The sequence below is a fragment of the Lissotriton vulgaris genome, chromosome 1_1 (assembly GCF_964263255.1).
Source record: "Lissotriton vulgaris chromosome 1_1, aLisVul1.2, whole genome shotgun sequence".
Taxonomy (NCBI): Eukaryota; Metazoa; Chordata; class Amphibia; order Caudata; family Salamandridae; genus Lissotriton; species Lissotriton vulgaris.
This window is the reverse complement of record NC_141685.1, coordinates 1,461,954,287-1,461,975,206: the sequence shown is the minus strand read 5'-3', so window position 1 is coordinate 1,461,975,206 and position 20,920 is coordinate 1,461,954,287. Positions and strand designations below refer to the sequence as shown.

The window sequence follows — 20,920 nt, the reverse complement described above, 5'->3', positions numbered from 1 at the left end:
GCTGCTCGACCACACTACTGCCTAACAAGGCACTTAGGGAATGCAGAGCAAGCCACTGTCTACTCATAAGGGAACCCATGGATTATTTTCATGTTATATCAAATGTTTGCTATATCACATAAAGAACCAGGTTTCAACAGAGTGTGAAGGCCCTCTTCCCGTGCAGACTTAGTTTCTGACCTCCTGAGAGTAAAGGCCCTCACCCTGGAAGATCAGAATTCTGTCTCGGTGGCAGGCTGGCAGATACCAGTCAGCCAACATACCAGAGGCGGGTAGGTTTCAAGGAGGCACCTCTAAGGTGCCCTCTGTGTGCATGTATTCACAAATCCTCCACTGGAATCAGGGTGGCTTCGTGAATATAAGATGTTTTATAGCAAACATCCCTATTTTCAGTGAAGCCATCCTGTAGCTGGGGAACTCCTTTTCACCAGTGTCGAGCACATGTTCTAAAATGGCTTCACTGTTAACTTGCACTGGTAGTAATGGAACTGACGAGCACAGGGGCATATCTGCTCATGAAGGTAGGCCCTCACTTGTAATAATAAGCACCCTGCCCTAGGGCTGGAAACCTTTTATAGGGTTGACTGCCAAATACTAAATACAGGGTTAGGTGACATGGCACACAGGAATGTGTCATGTCATGTTTTCACTTTTGTTTGCGCCAACACACGCAGGCAACAAAGGCAGCCCTGAATGAGTTTGGTGAGGGATCCCTTATGGTGGCAAAATTCATGCTGCAGACCTTGTAGGTCGCTCTTTAGTAGTTCAGGACCTTAGTACCAGGGGTACCATTTACTAGGGCCTTATAGTGAGGGCTAAAAGTATTGCCAGGTGGGGGAAACATTTGTACAGTTTTGGGGAAAGAGATCTGGCACTGGGAACCTTGTTAGCAGGAACCCAGTACTTTTCCAGTCAAAATAACATCATGTACCAGCCAAAATGTGGGGGTGACCATGTCAAAAAGGGGCACTTTCCTACTGTCCGTAATACCTGATGATAATTTCTTTATCCTACTGCAGTAGTCTGCTTCAACAGTGCACTTAAAGCCTTGTGAGCTTTACTTAGTGTACTTTATATAAAGTGTTTGCAGAAATCTGTTTATTAAGGTTTAATATTACAGACAGTATTATGAGCACAGGCCTCCATCTTTGACAACTCATCACCAATAGGTTTGAAAGTGCATTTAGTTAGTCGGTCACAGTAGTCTCTATCACTAAATGATACACCAGAGGTCCCACAACTATCCCTAACACCAATGCCTCCCCCAGCCCGACCCGGAGAACCCGTAGAAGAACAACCTATCATCGCAAGTATTAATTCTGAGTTTCACATATCATCTTGCCAAATACATCAGATTATGTCAACTGCAGAATGTTTTTAATAATTTCCACTAGACTTCATTCCTGGTCCATTGATTAGTAATGTAACTTTTGTCTTTATTGATGAGATACTTGAATTACTGTTGTCTCTTTAGGTTCCAGATTACTTGGATCACATTAAACGCCCCATGGATTTCTCCACTATGAAAAATCGTTTGGAATGCCAGGTATATAGGAACTTTAATGACTTTGAAGAGGATTTCAATCTCATGATAGACAACTGCATGAAATACAATGCCAAAGACACATCATTCTATAGGGCTGCAGTGCGTTTACGAGATCAAGGTGGTATTGTCATCAGGCGTGCAAGAAGAGATGCAGAAGCTATTGGCTATAACAGTGAAAATGGACTACATTTACCAGAGCAGCCAAAGATAGAGCCTCCAAAACCCTTCACATGGGATCAAGGTAAGCAATGTTATCCATTTAGCTATCAGGCAAATAATATTGCATTCTTTTCGTATATTAACTTAATGTCTGTTACTTAATAATGGCATCACTATCATTGTAGCCTTATTCTCCTTGTAAGGGTATTGTTTCTAGCTAGACCATTGCCCAGTTAAATCGATTACATCTTCCAGATGCCTAAACGTCTTTTTGTGAACAGAATGAAAATGAATTGGTCTTGAAGACATGCTTGCTTAATTGTAGTTTACAGTGATGATAACAACAATTTACTGTCTCTGCATATCTAAAACGTTTCATAGAATATTGTTGATGGCTTCTATGGCACTTGTAATGATCGCTCCAAATTAAAAGAAAACGTTTTGTCGTTTTCAACTGTTTTAATTTTGTTTTATTCAATGTCACCTTATCAGCTATCTTGATAAGTGAACAGTTTGTGTGATGAACTGCTTGCCTGGAAATATGACTCCTCAGCTGTGGAGATTTTCTTTAAGTAGTTTGTATGTTTGTTGATAGTTTGAACTAGATTGGATAGGCGTTGGACCCCTTTATAATAAGGTAAAAAGTCATTTATTCAACAGAATCACTCTAGCGGCTCTTAACTGATTTACTGAAAGAGCCTATTGATGTGACTGATAATTTCTTTTCGTAACGTTTGTATCTGTTCTCACTCCTGCCAAATATGAATTTTGAAGCCTTCTGTTACTTCACATCTCCAAAATAGACCTGTGGTGTCAAAGTAGTACTGTTTTAATGTGTTGGATGTGAAATGCCAGCGCACCATGAACTTTGTATTTTTGGCTCCCTTTGTTGTAAAATGTAGAAAATACTGCTCTTCGTGGCATGTGTGACTGTAGATATACATGCTCTGCATACTCCTGCCATCTAGTGTTGGGCTCGGACGTGTGCATCTTGTTCAAAGAAGTCTTTCGAGTTTGGAGGTATAGCGACTCCTCCTATCACTGGTAATGTGCATTGGCTCCATTGGATTGTTCTCTTTCCACCATTGGGTTAGAATGCGTTATCGACCTAGCTCTGGGTCGACGTCTTGTGGCATTTGTGTTTGGCATTGTTCAGTGTATCCTCTCCTGATGGTGTGAAAAGACTTAATTTGTTCGGGTTTTCTCCTTGTCTCAGCACCCGTCCAGCTTTCTAGACTGGTTCTCACCTCACGCCCCTTCGCGGGGGCCTGTATCTTGTGGAGCCTTCTGCCTTGTCTTTGTTTCTTTTCGTCGACAATGCCCACACAGTGATGGGAAGGACTCTGTTGCAGTACTGTGTCATTCCAAGTATCCTTGGCCTCTTTTGACACAGAGCCTAGGAATGACCTGTGGCATGACCATGGCAGACGGAAACAGATCCGGATCTATATCCGGCTAAACTTTCCCTATCGGATGACACCACTTTTTACCATGAAGTGAGGTATAGGGCCTCCACTGTTCACCTTTCCAGGACACAACAGGCAACAGGGCTGGCATGCTGTTAGTGACACATTGGGAATTGCAAATTCGATTGGATTGCTCTCTCGATATGATAGAGCCCAGTGGGATGAGATATGGGAACTACTCCAGCACCTACTAAATAGTAAATGAGGTCAAGAACTACTCTCAGATGGGAAAATCCTACCCAACACGACTATCCACTGCTCCCTTGCAGCTACCGTTACTACAACCAGTGGTATTAACTACAGTGACCCAATTCAGCGCCATGATTGGCTTCATGTCTCTAGCTTTAAGCCAGTGACCAACAGCATCTGTTAAACCTGCTGTTTGATGGTGAAAATCTCTTCAGCTACAGGCAAGAACGATACTTACACAGCCAAGGTCATGGGTGCTCTTCAAACACCCCCCCCCACCCTCCCAGGCGCCTATTGCAAGCCCCAGTAAAGAGGAGGGACAAAGCCACTTTTTTCTTCAGTGCCAGCAACAGCACTCAAAACGATGTTACTCTATTGGAGGTAACAGCACAACAATACCATGGTCAGATGAAAAGGAGATGTGGCCAAAGGGACTGCCCCTGCAAAGTAGTGACTTTCATACCCGCATCCCCACCCCGATCACACAAAACTTGTCCGGGGAACATTACAGGGGTTTCTCCCCAGTGGGAAGAAATCATCTCAGACCAGTATGTAGGAAGCTGGTTCTGTATATGGTGTGCCTACTAGGTGGTCATACCGTGCACAGAGTCCAGCTGTTCCCCAAAAGTGTACAGGGCTCAATGTAAAACCCAAAGTGATCTATTAGTGGTAGTGTAGGCGAGCAGCCTCAGGCCTAACACAGAGGAGTGGAAGAGATTTATTGCACAGTATTGACCAATAATGGACACAGGACTCAAAAAGAGATCTACTCTAACTGTAGAAAAATATACTTTGTATTTTATTTTAAGACCAAGATCTTCGCAATAAGGTAAGTACGTTTTTAAATAATACTTTCCACTTTCAAAAGCAGTTCAATGGTATCCTATAAGAAAAACAATAATGCTGTTTAACTGCTAAGTACCCCTCTTAAAAGTCCAGTCTTGGGCTGAAAGGTCAGCAAGGGTCAGGTTAGTACCAAAACTGCACCACCAGCATCACCGGGGCGGCTGGGTGCAGAGGTCAAAGTTGGAGTTAGGCCCATTGCTTTTCAGTGGAGACTGGGGTGCCTGGAGCCACACTGCTTGCAGGTAAGTGGATCGGTTGCAGAGGCCAAGCTATGGGGGTTAGCACAAGCACAGGGTAGGGGCACAAAGCAGCAACATACATACACCACCAGAGACACAGTGGCAGCCGGGTGCAGGGTGCAAAATCAGCACTGGGCACCCAAATGCTTTTCAATGGAGTTTCTTCTTTTGACGGACAGGCTGCAGGCGTCACACCAGAGGTTGCAAGGGTGAGACCAATGGCAGCAGAGGTAGAGATATAGGGGGTCGCGGGGGCACCGCCTGTTCAGCTCACCCAGGCATTAGAATTTTCTTACTGTAGCTGGTCGCAGTCAGGGGGAGTCCCTGGATTCAGTTTGAAGGCATCGTCCTGGAGGTCCGGAGCGGTCAGCCAATGCTGGACTTGATGTCAGGATCGCTGGGGAGACTTCACTGGGCGTGTGGGCCCACTCAGACTCTGGCTGTGGGCGTCGGGTGAAGAGTGGGCAGGGTTTGCGGTCCCAGCTGGATCCGAAGGCCTTGGACTCGTTTTTCTCTGGACAGATCTGCTGTCCACAGGAGATTGGAGACTTTTTCAACGGCAGCAGTACTTACGGGATTTTCAGAGGTCGCTGGCTGCAAGGCAAAATTCAGGCTTGCAGAAGCTGGAGACAGACTGGTAGGGCTGGGCTCAAGGCAGTCTTCTCTGGAGGGTTGTCTTCTTTCTTCTTAGGTCATCACAGATCTAGTTTCTTGGCCTGGTGGAGCCCTCTAAAGACTAAATTTAGGGGGCATTTTAGGGGAGTAGTAGGTTGGGCCAATGGGCACCTTACCTGGGGTGTCTGCTTCAACTATTATGCCACCCTCCTATGGGAGAGGGGAATAGGCCTAGCCTGATGGAGGGGACTGCAAAGTGTGCTTAACTTCACCTCCTCAACCTGAGGGGTGGAGTTGGCAAAGGTCGGCACATCTCCCAGTCTTTCTAAGTGTTCTTGCCTGTTTTCCCGCCCAAAGTGGGGGTGTAAACCAGGTGTTACCATCTGCTGCTAGCAGCCAAGGCTGGGGGGTCGCATTACAAAGGCGGCAGGGCTTTGAAGCTTCACCTTCGAGCACTGGCCCATCCTGGGGGAGGAGGTGTGATACCTCTGTCCAGGATATGCATTGTTTTTTGTCCCAGAGAGCAGGTTCTCTCCACCCGGGATTCATGAAAAGTCTGTGTGTGGCAGGCTGCCTAAAGCCAGTCAGTGCCCACACCAGGGTGGGTAGGTTTTCAGGAAGCACCTCTGAGGTGCCCTCTGAGTACATAGGTCAATAATCTCACACTGGCATCAGTGTGGATTTATTACAAGGAGCTGTTTGATACCAGACACTCCTGGGTTCAGTGAAGCCATCATGGTGATGTGGAACTCAAGTTGTTAAGTTCCTAGCACATGTGTACTATATGGCTTCCATGGCACTTGCCATATTAAGGAAGAGACTCTAATACTGTAGGGGCATATCTGCCCATGCAGATAGGCCCACACCTGGTTTATAGTGCACCCTGCCTTATGGGTGGTAAGGCCTGCTAGAGGAGTGACTTACCTATATTTTAGGCAGTGCTAGCTTGCATGGCTCACAACCTTTGTGCCATGTCGACTTTGTCGCCTAACAGAGGCATGCCAGCTGCAGGGGTAGTGGGATGTTTCTAGTGAGGAGGTCCCAGGGGACCCTCTTCAGCTACCAGGCCCTAGGTACCCAAAGTATCTTTACTTACTAGGAACTTACAGGGAGGCACAAGTACCAATTGTAGATATGTTTTTAAGGAAAGAACACTGATACTGGTAACCTATACAGTCAAAGTTACATCAAAAGCCAGGCAAAAAGTGTGGGGTACTGAAACAGAACCCCATTTTCTCATACAGTGGCTCATGTCCTCCATCACACGGCAGAGATAATTTCTTCCCCACTGATCATCCCACCCCGTAGACATGCCGAATCCACAGAGTATCAGCGCCTCCTTCAAGAGGAGGTACAAGCTCTCCTCCTCAGAGGAGCAATCAAACCTGTGTCTCTACACCACCTCTGCAAAGGGGTGTATTCCCTAAACTTTATTGATCAGAAAGATGGAACACTCGGGCCTCCTCATTGAGTACTTCCTGTCAGCGCACTTTCATATGGTCACCCTACAAGATGTCATCCCCTTGCTGCAAGAAGCTTACTTCATGACCACTTTCCATCTGAAGGATGCTTACTTCCACACATCTGCAGTTCACGATAAGTGGTCAGAACTGTGATGCGCCTTCTTGGCAAGATGGCTTCTTATATTTCCATTGTCCCCCATGCAAGAGAACACGTGCACCCTCTATAAGAGTGCCTGGCAGCTCATTAGTCGCGGGTGTAGTGTCAGTAAGATGATCTAGCGAAGGTGAAGGAGGGGAGCGGGTATGGGGAAGAGCGGGGGGTACGAGCACCCAAGTCCTTACTATGTTGCGCTTTGCCACCCTGCTGCCATAGTTATCCAACTTTTATGATATCTGGACCAGTTTTTCTCACCCTGCATCATTAATAACATCTATTTTGCATCCAAGGGCTCCTTTTGTGAGACAGCCCGGGACACCACCACAGTTACATTGCACCAGAACACTTGTTATACCAGACAAGCCAAGAGAATATGAAAGAGCGTGCCCTCTTGGGTACAGCCTCTGATGGACTGTGGTGAGCCGGACATGTCTATTTTATGTATGAGTGTCCTCGTGTACTATGTTCTTTGTAAATCTTGAACTAACCAGAACCTGGCTGTAATAGCTATTTCTCTGGGCTCTGGAGAACCTCTGCCCACTCGTCATCGTCAATGTCTCCCAGATCCTCCATCCAGCCATTACATAGGGTTCCCAGCAGGTCTGGGGAATTGTTACCCAGCTTTCTGTAAATCGTGGAGGTGCCTTTTTTCTGTTATTGGCTCAGTGAGTAGGCAACCCTAGAGAGGCAACCCCTCTAGCAATTGCTCTCCTTCAAGGATGTATTTTCATGCATGCCCCAGTTGTAAATATCTGTAATGTTCAGTATGTGCCATCTCGTATTCTTGATGGAGTACCTCGAATTTTAGAGTGCCGATTTCTCGGAGCAGGTCATTATGCCCTAAGGGGGTCAGATCTGTGAGTTTGTCCCTTTAGCCCAAGTAGACCCGGGCCTCCCTGCTGATCGCGACAACCATCCCAGTGTGTGGTGTTAACTCCTTGACCTTTGTCTTAGAAATAGGATCATCTTTTTCCCACTTTGACCAATCATGTCCCTGTCGACACAAAACGCCATCTCCAGCCCTTCGGTGAATATCTATTAGTTTATTACCAATAGTTATGAACCCCAGTAATATTTCTTGACGTGTAGGATGGCAAGCCCCGTCATATACCTCACTTTGTAATTTACCAGCTTCTACACGCAGTGTTCCTCCATTCTACAGAAGTAAACAAAGCTCTCCTTGAGACATGAACGGTCCACTTTGTAAAGGGCAGCTCTGCCCTTTAGGTTCAGAGATAGGGTGCATCAATGTTCCACTTAATAATGGAGTCTATCAAGTTGGGGCGCATGTTTCAATTCATTAATGCGTGGGGGTCACGGGTGACATATATCCCCAGGTATTTGAAATCCTCCACCACCAATAACGCCGTGCACTCAGCAGGGAGCCGCCGCGTATGTCCAGACAGGAGAAAGATTATGGATTTAGACCAGTTTATTTGATATCCTGAATAACTGCAGAAGAGATCAAAAAGTGTCCGGATTCTGACCGCCCTGATTTCCTATATCAGTGGGGCACCCTTGTTGAGTTCATTTCCTCAGGGCAAAAGTCACAGGATGTTGTCTCGTTGACGCATACCCAGGCCAAGGGAGCCCAGTAGAGGTGTTTGACCACCCAGAGAATGTTTACCCAAATCCCAATCTTGTCAGCGAGACAAAGATATAGGGCCAATCTGATAGAGACATCTAGCCGCAGATTCCTTACTATATCCCAGGCATCAGGCTGGATCCTGAAAATTTTGCTCGACCCTGCGCGCCGCTAGGTGGCATTGATTGGCTCTGCATGCATTCTTGGCATCGTCTGCGTCGGAAGCGACATCCACGTCACATATAAAGGCACCACCTCGGTACGCTGACATCCGTTCTTTTCTTTCTGGGCCACCTACCCTCTGTCACTTTTTGACAGGCTTTTCTCGATGTTTTGTTGACTATTTTTGGTGTGTAATTTTTCCCTTGATGTCGAATAAAACTTCTAGATTCAAACCGTGTGGCTCCTGCCAGCGCGCCTTGTTCATTACGGATCCATACTTCATTTTTCTCTGGTGCAAGGAATGCGACCACAACTCTCGTGCTCCCATTGCCGGATCATGGCTCTGAAGGCTTTGACAGAGCGGTCCCTAAAGCTGCTTGAGGCCCAGCATTCAACTCTATGTCGCTCACTCCGAAGGCCTCGTTCCTGGTCGAGAGGATGGTCCGGCGCCACTTCAGGAGGCCTAGGTCCTCGTCTCCTCACTCAAAAATGTTGAGTCGGTCAGGTAAGAGAAATAAGAAATACAAGAAGTCAAAGCATGCTTCCTCTCATTTCCATCCTTCATTGAACGCAGCGGATGAGCCTCGACGCTCTAGGCCTCGTTCAGCGGAACCTGCACCTGGTTCATCTCCGCGCCTCACTGCATTTCCAGAAGCCACAGCGAACCCCACCAAGTTTAAAGATTTCTGTGCCTCATGCACGGAGGCTTGCAAGGGGCTCCACCGGGTTCTGCGTCTGCAACTCCGGTGCTTGTGGGCCCCAATGTATATGGTGTCGGATCCGGACCGGCACCGGCAATACCCCTGCGACCTTCATCGGCACTGGCCCCGTACAGTGATTCCCAGCGGCGCCGGAACAAGTCCCATCCTTATCCCCCAAGACCCGTAGCCAGATGGGCGCTGTTTGCCTAGGTCGATTCCTCAGCCTTATTTTGATGGGCTAGGAACGGAGGAAGATAAGGAGGTGCTGGGCCCTTTACAAGGGGGCTCCTGTGAATAGGCTTATCACCCGCCACCATCGCCCTGCGCCGTGCCACCTGATATTCCTCATCAACCACCATACCCCTGAAAGCTTGATGGTCCAAGCCTCTACCTCACAAGGTGCGTTTCATTCCGCATCCCCGGACAGGTTATCTAAGAGGCTGGATAATTGGGGCAAGAACATTTTCTCTTCCTCCAGCCTTTCGTTATGGTCCGTGTACACTGCATGCCTATTGGGCCATTGGGCCGTTATGTTCAACACCCAGGATCGACCTTTGTCTCTTTTCTCTAACCAGGCCAAGAGTATGGTGGCCTTATCTCCAGCGGCCTCTGCGACTCCGGTACATGGCTAGGCACCGCGTTTTTGGCCAGGGCCCTGAAATCTTGCAGGTGCAGATGCAGTTGGCGACGCAGGTCGGCTCCCTCCCTCACCAAGACCCTTCTCTCTATGGCTTCTATGTCTTTTTCTATTGCCTCACATTCAATCTTGGTCTCTTTCTACTTCCCACCTATTAAAGCCTGAGCTTGTCCTTAAATAACTGTCATGAATGCCTCCCATAGCACACAAGCAGAGGTGACTTTCCCCTGATTCTCCTGAAAATAAAGATCCGTGGTGGATCTGAGTTTCTTCTTAATTTCCTGATCTCGTAGAAACCATGGGTCTAGCCTTGGTATCGCGGTGGTGTCATGCGCTGGTGTACTCACGCGATCTCCCACCAGGAAACAATCAGAGATACCTCTTGCATTACTGGTGGCTGTCCTGAAAGCATGCATAAAGATGCAATCAAGCTGGGAGAAGCTACAGTGTTTGGCTTAGAAATATGTGTATTGTTATTGTTGCGTGTTGTGTTCCCTTCACAAGTCCGTCACGTCAAATGCCTACAAGAAGGCCGGCAAAGGTCCCACATCAACCGGCGCGGTGTCTTCACGCCTCTTGTCTATCCTGCCTTGAGGACATTCTTATCTCCCTGCAATATAAGGGCTCCATCGTCATTTCTAAGAGTAAGGCATCCACTCTCAGCAGTGTCGTTGAGTGTAGCCCCAACTATTGAATGACTAGTGTGTGCTTTACTGTTGCCTAGACCATTGACATTCCATGTCTAGGCATTCAGGTCTTGCTTTGTATGTCCTGCCATTGGTATTTGTTGTTGTGCGAATGGGGCAGAGTTCTCCAAGGTTAGAGGTACCCTGGTCAGGTCCCTCACCTAGCTTGTGTTGTAGCATCCCTCTCCCTAACCCTCTTTCAGTTGTATGTCGGTGCTGATGAATCTGTAAAATAAGTAATACAACTTTTCAAACCCCTGAACTCCCTCTTCCTGTGTTGTGTGTTTAGAACCATCCACAGTCACAATGTGTAGAGTAGCTGTCGCTCTAAGGTGCATATAAATGCGAGAGTGTGCTGCTTCCACTTACGTGAATGGGTTAAGGATCGATATATTCAGTTTGGCATCTCTCTTGATCCTGTACATAAAATCATTGAAAACATCTAAGTGTCTTGAACCGTTTATCATAATCTAAGAAGGTAGTCCCCTCAGCCCGGGCGTATATACTGCAATGACATTATTCAGTGTTCTGTGCTTGTATCCCTCCTCCTCCACTTCCTAACACCATTTTACCAGTCTCGGAGGACAATGCAGATAGTCACTGTGGTTTGTATGGGTGTTTCGGTGTTTGCGGACTTCCAGAATGGTCCGATTGTGGCGCCTCAAGGTCTGTATCCAAAGTGGGTATTTACGCTTCCAACCCCCTTTTCGACAAGCCTCTCTCCAACCTTCTATCTAGTCCCATGCTTCAGCTGGTGAAGTGAAGTACAGCGTCTTGCCTTCTGCCACTACTCGAAGAGTAGCTGGATACAGCATCATGTACTTGATTCCTTTATGGAGAAAATTACAAAAAACAATTTGATGGACAGAATGTAGATCAATGTCTTACATTCACCCCAGTGCAAGGATCTGGGCCTAAATCCATCGTTTTTTGCACTCCACACCACCCTGGGTCAGATAATGGCTTTATGCAAATCAGCTCTGACCCTGTGCCCCATGGGAACAGTCCAGTCCGAACTACAACAGCCATATCTTGTCCCGGACCGGAATCAAGCATCCGAGGACCGGACCGGTTTTCGAGGTAACACCTCTCATCAGCCCGGCTAGCTTGACTCCAGTGGTGTGGAGGCTCTGGGACCCACGTCTGAGCTACCCCAGTACACTCAGGGAGAAAATTACAAAAAACAATTTGATGGACAGAATGTAGATCAATGTCTTACATTCACCCCAGTGCAAGGATCTGGGCCTAAATCCATCGTTTTTTGCACTCCACACCACCCTGGGTCAGATAATGGCTTTATGCAAATCAGCTCTGACCCTGTGCCCCATGGGAACAGTCCAGTCCGAACTACAACAGCCATATCTTTCCCAGACCGGAATCAAGCATCCGAGGACCGGACCGGTTTTCGAGGTAACACCTCTCATCAGCCCGGCTAGCTTGACTCCAGTGGTGTGGAGGCTCTGGGACCCACGTCTGAGCTACCCCAGTACACTCAGGGAGAAAATTACAAAAAACAATTTGATGGACAGAATGTAGATCAATGTCTTACATTCACCCCAGTACAAGGATCTGGGCCTAAATCCATCGTTTTTTGCACTCCACACCACCCTGGGTCAGATAATGGCTTTATGCAAATCAGCTCTGACCCTGTGCCCCATGGGAACAGTCCAGTCCGAACTACAACAGCCATATCTTTCCCAGACCGGAATCAAGCATCCGAGGACCGGACCGGTTTCGAGGTAACACCTCTCATCAGCCCGGCTAGCTTGACTCCAGTGGTGTGGAGGCTCTGGGACCCACGTCCGAGCTACCCCAGTACACTCAGGGAGAAAATTACAAAAAACAATTTGATGGACAGAATGTAGATCAATGTCTTACATTCACCCCAGTACAAGGATCTGGGCCTAAATCCATCGTTTTTTGCACTCCACACCACCGTGGGTCAGATAATGGCTTTATGCAAATCAGCTCTGACCCTGTGCCCCATGGGAACAGTCCAGTCCGAACTACAACAGCCATATCTTTCCCAGACCGGAATCAAGCATCCGAGGACCGGACCGGTTTCGAGGTAACACCTCTCATCAGCCCGGCTAGCTTGACTCCAGTGGTGTGGAGGCTCTGGGACCCACGTCTGAGCTACCCCAGTACACTCAGGGAGAAAATTACAAAAAACAATTTGATGGACAGAATGTAGATCAATGTCTTACATTCACCCCAGTACAAGGATCTGGGCCTAAATCCATCGTTTTTTGCACTCCACACCACCCTGGGTCAGATAATGGCTTTATGCAAATCAGCTCTGACCCTGTGCCCCATGGGAACAGTCCAGTCCGAACTACAACAGCCATATCTTTCCCAGACCGGAATCAAGCATCCGAGGACCGGACCGGTTTCGAGGTAACACCTCATCAGCCCGGCTAGCTTGACTCCAGTGGTGTGGAGGCTCTGGGACCCACGTCTGAGCTACCCCAGTACACTCAGGGAGAAAATTACAAAAAACTATTTGATGGACAGAATGTAGATCAATGTCTTACATTCACCCCAGTACAAGGATCTGGGCCTAAATCCATCGTTTTTTGCACTCCACACCACCCTGGGTGAGATAATGGCTTTATGCAAATCAGCTCTGACCCTGTGCCCCATGGGAACAGTCCAGTCCGAACTACAACAGCCATATCTTTCCCAGACCGGAATCAAGCATCCGAGGACCGGACCGGTTTCGAGGTAACACCTCTCCAGCCCGGCTAGCTTGACTCCAGTGGTGTGGAGGCTCTGGGACCCACGTCTGAGCTACCCCAGTACACTCAGGGAGAAAATTACAAAAAACAATTTGATGGACAGAATGTAGATCAATGTCTTACATTCACCCCAGTGCAAGGATCTGGGCCTAAATCCATCGTTTTTTGCACTCCACGCCACCCTGGGTCAGATAATGGCTTTATGCAAATCAGCTCTGACCCTGTGCCCCATGGGAACAGTCCAGTCCGAACTACAACAGCCATATCTTTCCCAGACCGGAATCAAGCATCCGAGGACCGGACCGGTTTCGAGGTAACACCTCTCATCAGCCCGGCTAGCTTGACTCCAGTGGTGTGGAGGCTCTGGGACCCACGTCTGAGCTACCCCAGTACACCCAGGGAGAAAATTGCAAAAAACAATTTGATGGACAGAATGTAGATCAATGTCTTACATTTACCCCAGTACAAGGATCTGGGCCTAAATCCATCGTTTTTTGCACTCCACACCACCCTGGGTCAGATAATGGCTTTATGCAAATCAGCTCTGACCCTGTGCCCCATGGGTCCAGTCCGAACTACAACAGCCATATCTTTCCCAGACCGGAATCAAGCATCCGAGGACCGGACCGGTTTCGAGGTAACACCTCTCATCAGCCCGGCTAGCTTGACTCCAGTGGTGTGGAGGCTCTGGGACCCACGTCTGAGCTACCCCAGTACACCCAGGGAGAAAATTGCAAAAAACAATTTGATGGACAGAATGTAGATCAATGTCTTACATTTACCCCAGTACAAGGATCTGGGCCTAAATCCATCGTTTTTTGCACTCCACACCACCCTGGGTCAGATAATGGCTTTATGCAAATCAGCTCTGACCCTGTGCCCCATGGGAACAGTCCAGTCCGAACTACAACAGCCATATCTTTCCCAGACCGGAATCAAGCATCCGAGGACCGGACCGGTTTCGAGGTAACACCTCTCATCAGCCCGGCTAGCTTGACTCCAGTGGTGTGGAGGCTCTGGGACCCACGTCTGAGCTACCCCAGTACACTCAGGGAGAAAATTACAAAAAACAATTTGATGGACAGAATGTAGATCAATGTCTTACATTCACCCCAGTACAAGGATCTGGGCCTAAATCCATCGTTTTTTGCACTCCACACCACCCTGGGTCAGATAATGGCTTTATGCAAATCAGCTCTGACCCTGTGCCCCATGGGAACAGTCCAGTCCGAACTACAACAGCCATATCTTTCCCAGACCGGAATCAAGCATCCGAGGACCGGACCGGTTTCGAGGTAACACCTCTCCAGCCCGGCTAGCTTGACTCCAGTGGTGTGGAGGCTCTGGGACCCACGTCTGAGCTACCCCAGTACACTCAGGGAGAAAATTACAAAAAACAATTTGATGGACAGAATGTAGATCAATGTCTTACATTCACCCCAGTGCAAGGATCTGGGCCTAAATCCATCGTTTTTTGCACTCCACACCACCCTGGGTCAGATAATGGCTTTATGCAAATCAGCTCTGACCCTGTGCCCCATGGGAACAGTCCAGTCCGAACTACAACAGCCATATCTTTCCCAGACCGGAATCAAGCATCCGAGGACCGGACCGGTTTCGAGGTAACACCTCTCATCAGCCCGGCTAGCTTGACTCCAGCGGTGTGGAGGCTCTGGGACCCACGTCTGAGCTACCCCAGTACACTCGGGGAGAAAATTACAAAAAACAATTTGATGGACAGAATGTAGATCAATGTCTTACATTCACCCCAGTACAAGGATCTGGGCCTAAATCCATCGTTTTTTGCACTCCACACCACCCTGGGTCAGATAATGGCTTTATGCAAATCAGCTCTGACCCTGTGCCCCATGGGAACAGTCCAGTCCGAACTACAACAGCCATATCTTTCCCAGCCTGGAATCAAGCATCCGAGGACCGGACCGGTTTCGAGGTAACACCTCTCATCAGCCCGGCTAGCTTGACTCCAGTGGTGTGGAGGCTCTGGGACCCACGTCTGAGCTACCTCAGTACACCCAGGGAGAAAATTGCAAAAAACAATTTGATGGACAGAATGTAGATCAATGTCTTACATTTACCCCAGTACAAGGATCTGGGCCTAAATCCATCGTTTTTTGCACTCCACACCACCCTGGGTCAGATAATGGCTTTATGCAAATCAGCTCTGACCCTGTGCCCCATGGGAACAGTCCAGTCCGAACTACAACAGCCATATCTTTCCCAGACCGGAATCAAGCATCCGAGGACCGGACCGGTTTCGAGGTAACACCTCTCATCAGCCCGGCTAGCTTGACTCCAGTGGTGTGGAGGCTCTGGGACCCACGTCTGAGCTACCCCAGTACACTCAGGGAGAAAATTACAAAAAACAATTTGATGGACAGAATGTAGATCAATGTCTTACATTCACCCCAGTACAAGGATCTGGGCCTAAATCCATCGTTTTTTGCACTCCACACCACCCTGGGTCAGATAATGGCTTTATGCAAATCAGCTCTGACCCTGTGCCCCATGGGAACAGTCCAGTCCGAACTACAACAGCCATATCTTTCCCAGACCGGAATCAAGCATCCGAGGACCGGACCGGTTTCGAGGTAACGCCTCTCATCAGCCCGGCTAGCTTGACTCCAGTGGTGTGGAGGCTCTGGGACCCACGTCTGAGCTACCCCAGTACACTCAGGGAGAAAATTACAAAAAACAATTTGATGGACAGAATGTAGATCAATGTCTTACATTCACCCCAGTACAAGGATCTGGGCCTAAATCCATCGTTTTTTGCACTCCACACCACCCTGGGTCAGATAATGGCTTTATGCAAATCAGCTCTGACCCTGTGCCCCATGGGAACAGTCCAGTCCGAACTACAACAGCCATATCTTTCCCAGACTGGAATCAAGCATCCGAGGACCGGACCGGTTTCGAGGTAACACCTCTCATCAGCCCGGCTAGCTTGACTCCAGTGGTGTGGAGGCTCTGGGACCCACGTCTGAGCTACCCCAGTACACTCAGGGAGAAAATTACAAAAAACAATTTGATGGACAGAATGTAGATCAATGTCTTACATTCACCCCAGTACAAGGATCTGGGCCTAAATCCATCGTTTTTTGCACTCCACACCACCCTGGGTCAGATAATGGCTTTATGCAAATCAGCTCTGACCCTGTGCCCCATGGGAACAGTCCAGTCCGAACTACAACAGCCATATCTTTCCCAGACTGGAATCAAGCATCCGAGGACCGGACCGGTTTCGAGGTAACACCTCTCATCAGCCCGGCTAGCTTGACTCCAGTGGTGTGGAGGCTCTGGGACCCACGTCTGAGCTACCCCAGTACACTCAGGGAGAAAATTACAAAAAACAATTTGATGGACAGAATGTAGATCAATGTCTTACATTCACCCCAGTACAAGGATCTGGGCCTAAATCCATCGTTTTTTGCACTCCACACCACCCTGGGTCAGATAATGGCTTTATGCAAATCAGCTCTGACCCTGTGCCCCATGGGAACAGTCCAGTCCGAACTACAACAGCCATATCTTTCCCAGACCGGAATCAAGCATCCGAGGACCGGACCGGTTTCGAGGAAACACCTCTCATCAGCCCGGCTAGCTCGACTCCAGTGGTGTGGAGGCTCTGGGACCCACGTCTGAGCTACCCCAGTACACTCAGGGAGAAAATTACAAAAAACAATTTGACGGACAGAATGTAGATCAATGTCTTACATTCACCCCAGTACAAGGATCTGGGCCTAAATCCATCGTTTTTTGCACTCCACACCACCCTGGGTCAGATAATGGCTTTATGCAAATCAGCTCTGACCCTGTGCCCCATGGGAACAGTCCAGTCCGAACTACAACAGCCATATCTTTCCCAGACCGGAATCAAGCATCCGAGGACCGGACCGGTTTCGAGGTAACACCTCACATCAGCCCGGCTAGCTTGACTCCAGTGATTCCTTTATCTCAAAGCGATTTCTTAATGGAGTCAAATCTTCCCAACTGTCGCGTACCTGGAGGGTGAAGTCAGGAAAGAAACGGATAGTCGAGTTTTCAAAGTGAAGGTAGCCATGGGTGCGAGCCGCCTGGAGGACCACGTCCCGATCCCTTTAGTTGAATGCTATTGTTATTATTTTTGTGTGGAGGGCCCCCCGGACGTGGAGTGGGCCCCAGTACCCTATGCGCCTTATCAATCGAAAAGTATTTGGACAGTCTGTGGAAGGAGTGTCTTTAGGATTTTTTGGTTCATACAGCACTTAAACAACCATGCACTACCCTCAGATCTTATGGCTGTCACTTTTCTGGTGGAATACAAACTGTTGTATGGCATAGGAGGTATGTTTTGAGAGCAGACACCTCAGCCTTTTAAAGTTTGGCTGTATTTGTTTAGCTTTCGTTTCCCAAGCACACATTGTTTTGATCACTTGATATTGTAACAGAGTTGGTTGGTTGATAACTCAATTTCAAACACTTTCCAAGAATATCACAATTGTAGATTAAACCCCACCAGAAGATAGTGTGGAATTTGAATGTCCTCAGGTCCTGTATACTGAAGGAAACTGATATTGACTGAACCCACCACATTCCAGACATATCCTTGCTGAACCCAAACACCAGTTCACACACTGGTGTGAACTGAGGACACACAAGATATCTTAGTTTCCAAAAGTGATAAACCTCAATATTAGATAATTCATGGATAGGTTGTTTTAGGTTCTGGAGGTGTCACGGTATTACAGCAGGGATAGTGTGATTAGGATTGTTTTTGTAAAGTTTGTTTGGCCTAAATATTTCAAGTGAGTAATTGTGACTCAGAGGTCTTGTACATAGCTTGCAGTAGTTTTTTTTTTTTGTATACTTCTCGGGGTTTCGCCTGCACAGCGCTGGCGCTGTGCTTACAAAATCACTTAACTTCACTCAGCCTGCCAGTTACTTAACTTCATTTACCATTAGCTCCACACATCACTTTTGTTTCCTTGCTTCCTATTGTTCTGCGGCTCCGCCTCGCCTCCGACTCCCCCCCCCCCCCCCCCCGACTTCCCCCTGAACTTGGAGTCTTCATCCCTGCTGTGGAGCTTGGACCAAGTACAGCTTCCTGTTGCCAATGTCCTTCCACTAATCAGTACTGTACATGGGGGAGGGGAAGGGGGACAACTTGTTAAAATGAAAGCCATCTCCAATAATATCAACACTACTGTCTGGTGTGCCTGAGATTCGGCGCAGACAGCAGCCAGAAGAATGAGCACCTCAATCATTCTCCGATGCCACTCCTGGCTCCATGTGTCCAGGTTCAAGCTGAGGTGCCGCAACACCTTGTTAATCTGCTGTTCAACTTGGGGGAGGGCCTGTGTGGACCTCAGGTTGACACCATGCTTGAAAAAATCATTGTTAAGGCGATGGGCGCCCTCCAGGTGCCTTACTGCAGAGGCTCCTTTCAGAAGCAGCACAATAGAGGTGGGTCCAAGGCCACCTCCTCAGAACCGACCCAGTCCTACCATTGGCAACACCAGAGTTATCATCAACAACATGGTGGTAGAGGCTTCTCATGGGGTACCATTAGGGGGAATAGCTCCAAAGGTTGAGGAAGAGGCACTGCCAGTAGGGAAGAACCTCTACTTCTAATGACTGATTTGTCCCTCATTCTCCCCACCCCTAATCACATAACACCTGTTGGGGGTGAGGGGATGGTCAGAGACATCAGGGATTTCTTCTCTGCTGAGAAGGAATTGCAATAGACCAATGGATACTAGCCATTATCAAGCAGAACTAGTGCCTCAAGCTGATCTCAACTCCACGAAATATCCCACCTTGTACCCACATCGTCATTCCAGAACATCTTATGTTACTTCAAGAGGAGGTTCAGGTTCTCTTACAGGAGCAAAGGCATTTACTCCCTATACTTCCTCATTCCCAAGAAGGACAGATCTTAGACCAATCCTAACCTCTGCCCTCTCAATTGATACATCCTATCAGGACACTTCCACATGATCACCTTGGAGGATGAAATTCCCATACTGTAGCAACGTGATTTCATAGCTATACTGGATCTGCAGGATGCCTGCTTTCACATCCCAATCCTTCCAGCACATCAGCTCTATTTCCGCTTCATAGTTAGTGCCCAGCATTATCAGTTCAAGGTACTTCCATTTGGGATCACCACATTGGGCGCCAGTTATACGATTCCTACAAATATAGCGGGACTGTGTATTGGACCAATATAAACTTCAAAGATAGGGATTCAGTCCACATATATTATCAGTGAGTGTTCAGTTAGCTCACAGTACCACTTCTAACTCCTAAACCAACCAAGGTAACAGATGTTGTTGGCAACCTTGAACATGATACCCTGATTCCTAAGGAATCAGTGGAAACAGTAACTTTTGCACATCCAAGGTGATCATAAGAAAGATACGACAATGCATTTTCCAAACATTTATTGGAATGATCATATTCTTGCATAATAAGCGTGAGCTGAGATTATTAGAAGGATGAGACATGTTACTGTAATCAGCATTGTTAAAAACAGTATGAACAGTTCAACCATATCAATTGTTGCTAATATTTGACTGCTTCCATCTGTACCTACACTATACTAGATAGAGCATAGCGATAGCATGATTCTGCCAGATCAATTGGGATAGTCTAACCCCCCCATACCTTGGTCTTGGGTATCAGGTCGCAGTGCACAGGTTATCTTCCTTAGCCGGATGGAGGTTGGGGTCAACAGGGTTGTATCTCAGTAATAGTCTGCAGGGGTTCCGTGATAATCCCTAGCATCGAAATCCTCCTGTCAAAGAGCCTTAGTACAGAAACTGTTTATATAATAGATCACTGTTCTTGTCAACTGTCACAAAGACACAGAGCAGCTCATTTGCTTGCGTTTAGCTAAATTGTGTTCTTCATGTGCGACCCTATAACTAACTTTACAAACTACAGGGCAAATACACACAAGCTACATGGAAGCTACGCCACACATTTTCCTAGCGATTTTTACCAAATGTCTAGTGGTGGTAGCTGCTCACCTCAGGAGGGAATGAGCCCATTTATTTTCTCATCTAGACGACTGACTAATGAAGAGTGCAAGCAAATGGGAATGCCTTGCCTACACCCAGCCACATTCTCCTTCCTGCACATCCTAGGGTTCACAGTTAAATGGTACAAAATCTAACTTGGAACGATTCTTAGTCCAACCCTTCTTAGGGTCAGTCCTAAACAGTTGTGGGAAAAGCTTTTGCCAGTGCCCAGAGGGCAGACAGCTTCGTATCACTTTTTCAGCCACTTGATGCACTTCCAGTGCGCACAGTAATGCACCTTCTAGGTATGATGGCCTCATGAATTGCCCCACACCAAAGAGCATACGTACTTCAGGAACACCCGTCAAGTCAATGGTTTCACGAGTTGTGTCAGTGAGCGGATTCAGTGTTAACACAGCCCAGCACCCATCGCTCTCTGCAGTGGTGGCGACCGCAACAATCTATTGTGGGACAGGCCCTTCGCAGATTCGGTTCCACACGTGACCATCACTACAGACGCATCTCCAGTCTGCTGGGGCATGCTCTAATGACATGACAAGGGTCTGTTGCCACCTCACTAACGTGGCATCCACTTCCACCACCTGGAGTTATTAGCCATTCATCAGCCCTCAAAGCCTTTCTCCAACATATTCAAGGCCTGGTCATTCTTGTACATACAGACTGCAACACTGCCATTTTCTGTCTACAG

General features: G+C 47.8%; 1 protein-coding gene across 3 annotated transcripts in view; it reads left to right on the top strand.

The window, feature by feature from the left end:
- BRD1 (bromodomain containing 1) overlaps positions 1–20,920 on the top strand; it is a 536,782-nt gene that overhangs the window by 181,861 nt on the left and 334,001 nt on the right. For all 3 annotated transcript variants that reach the window (XM_086967297.1, XM_086967299.1, XM_086967303.1), the window contains exon 6: positions 1,475–1,787. In XM_086967297.1, coding sequence (XP_086823423.1) covers positions 1,475–1,787 — 313 coding nt within the window. The remainder of the gene's footprint in view (positions 1–1,474; positions 1,788–20,920) is intronic.